The sequence below is a fragment of the Equus asinus genome, unplaced genomic scaffold (assembly GCF_041296235.1).
Source record: "Equus asinus isolate D_3611 breed Donkey unplaced genomic scaffold, EquAss-T2T_v2 contig_540, whole genome shotgun sequence".
In the NCBI taxonomy this organism is placed as follows: Eukaryota; Metazoa; Chordata; class Mammalia; order Perissodactyla; family Equidae; genus Equus; species Equus asinus.
In genome coordinates this window covers 55474-57083 of record NW_027225228.1, presented here as the reverse complement: position 1 = coordinate 57083, position 1610 = coordinate 55474, and the positions used below count along the sequence as shown (strand labels likewise).

The following is a 1610-nucleotide window of genomic DNA, read 5'->3' as shown; positions in this document are numbered from 1 at the left end:
TGCAGGTAGATTGAGCAAGCTTTGTTTTTGTGTTTGTTTTTTAAACATGCATTCAACTAGATGTGATTCTGAATAGATTAATACTCCGTTTTTATCATTATAGTTAGCTAAAAAATTGCCAGGCAGCCCACAAAACAGGATTTGCTGTAAGAACAACCCAGAGTCAGCTGGAGACTCATGGCGCTGGGACCTGCCGGGCGGGCCGCAGGAGTGCTAGCTAAGTGTCAGAGCATTAGGAAGAAAGTCCGGGCTGGAGGCGCCAGGCCTGCAGCACCAGCTGTGGAACCTCCATTATGTGACCGCACAGCTCCATCCTCAAACATCGCAGGGTGATCACCACTGAGGGGGCACGTAGCTGTAGGTGGGTGTTCCGGGGGCCTGATATGTGGGCACCGTGACTGGGTGAGGGGCGACAGGAGTTGGGGAGTGGGCAGTCAGCAGGGTACCTGCTGACATCGCCATAGTGGTCCCAGCCACCATGCCCATGGTGACCCCGTTGCCTGTAGGTGGAGGGATAGGTGCAGGGTACACCGTCGCCGGCATGCCATTGGGCTGCACCACCGTGGTGTGGTGGATGACGTGAGGAGGTGCTGCGTACAGGGGTTGTGTGCAGTATGTGCCTTGCTGTGCGTATGGGCTCTGCTGGGGGTAGGCACTTCGCACGGGGTACACGGCGGTCTGGTAGGGGTTGGGGGAGGAGGAGTATGGTGGCACTGCCCCACTGGTGGGGGAACAGGACACTTTGTAAGGTGTGCCAGGAGTGTAACCTGTTTGGAAGGTGGGGTTCGTTCCAGTGTACATGTTGGGGGAGTAGGCGGGAGCCGCTGCTGTGTAGCCCGTGGGGAAACCAGCTGGATAACCAATTCCTTTGGCATTTGCATAGGGAACCCCAGAGGAACCAGGGCTATAAATAGGATTCATGATTTCAAGAACATGACATCCACAACCAAGGCTAAGACAGGAGTCCAGATCAGCGCTGTCCAACAGCACTTTCTGCAGCGATGAAGCTCTTCTCCATGTGGGCCGTCCGATAAGCACCCATCAGCTAAAGTAACAATCGCTCCCCGCGCCGCGCGGGCGGCCTGGGCCTCGCTGACCAGCTCGCCGGCCGGGGGAGCGCCGCGAGGCCTGCTCCGATGCGGGGCCCGAGCCGCCAGGGCCAGTCTCCACCGCCGCCGCCGCCGCCGCCGCCGCGGGCCTCTCCCCTGCTCCGCGCCCGGCCCGCCTCTCCGCAGCCCGCGCGACCCGCCCACGCTGCTACATCTTTTGTTTTTATATATTCTTTGATATTTTTGTTTTTCTCCCAACATTGGAGTATGAAAATTATTTTATAAATGAATAAGTTGAAAGACTTATATACAGTCAATGCTCATATTTCTATCTTCATTTAACTGTTTTTTATTTATCACATAACTATATATTTATGAATGCCTTTCTCCATTTAGTCCATTTTATTTATTTTATTTGTTTCAAAGTGAATTTCAGACACTGGTACACTTTAGCCCCTGAACATCTGAGGATAGATATATAATATTAACTAATTAGAGTTGTTTGCTTATTTTTAAATTTTATTTCTATATTTTCAATTAAAAAAATTGGTATGTGAAACT

The 1610-nt window shown here is 51.8% G+C and overlaps 1 protein-coding gene across 1 annotated transcript; it reads right to left on the bottom strand.

Annotated features, from left to right (window-relative positions):
* Nucleotides 1–303: 303 nt before the first annotated feature.
* On the bottom strand, nt 304–921 carry LOC123284022 (myelin-associated neurite-outgrowth inhibitor-like). Its single transcript, XM_070503650.1, has one exon. It carries the CDS (start codon nt 919–921, stop codon nt 334–336), a length of 588 nt encoding a protein of 195 aa, XP_070359751.1. The 3' UTR covers nt 304–333.
* Nucleotides 922–1610: the final 689 nt, after the last annotated feature.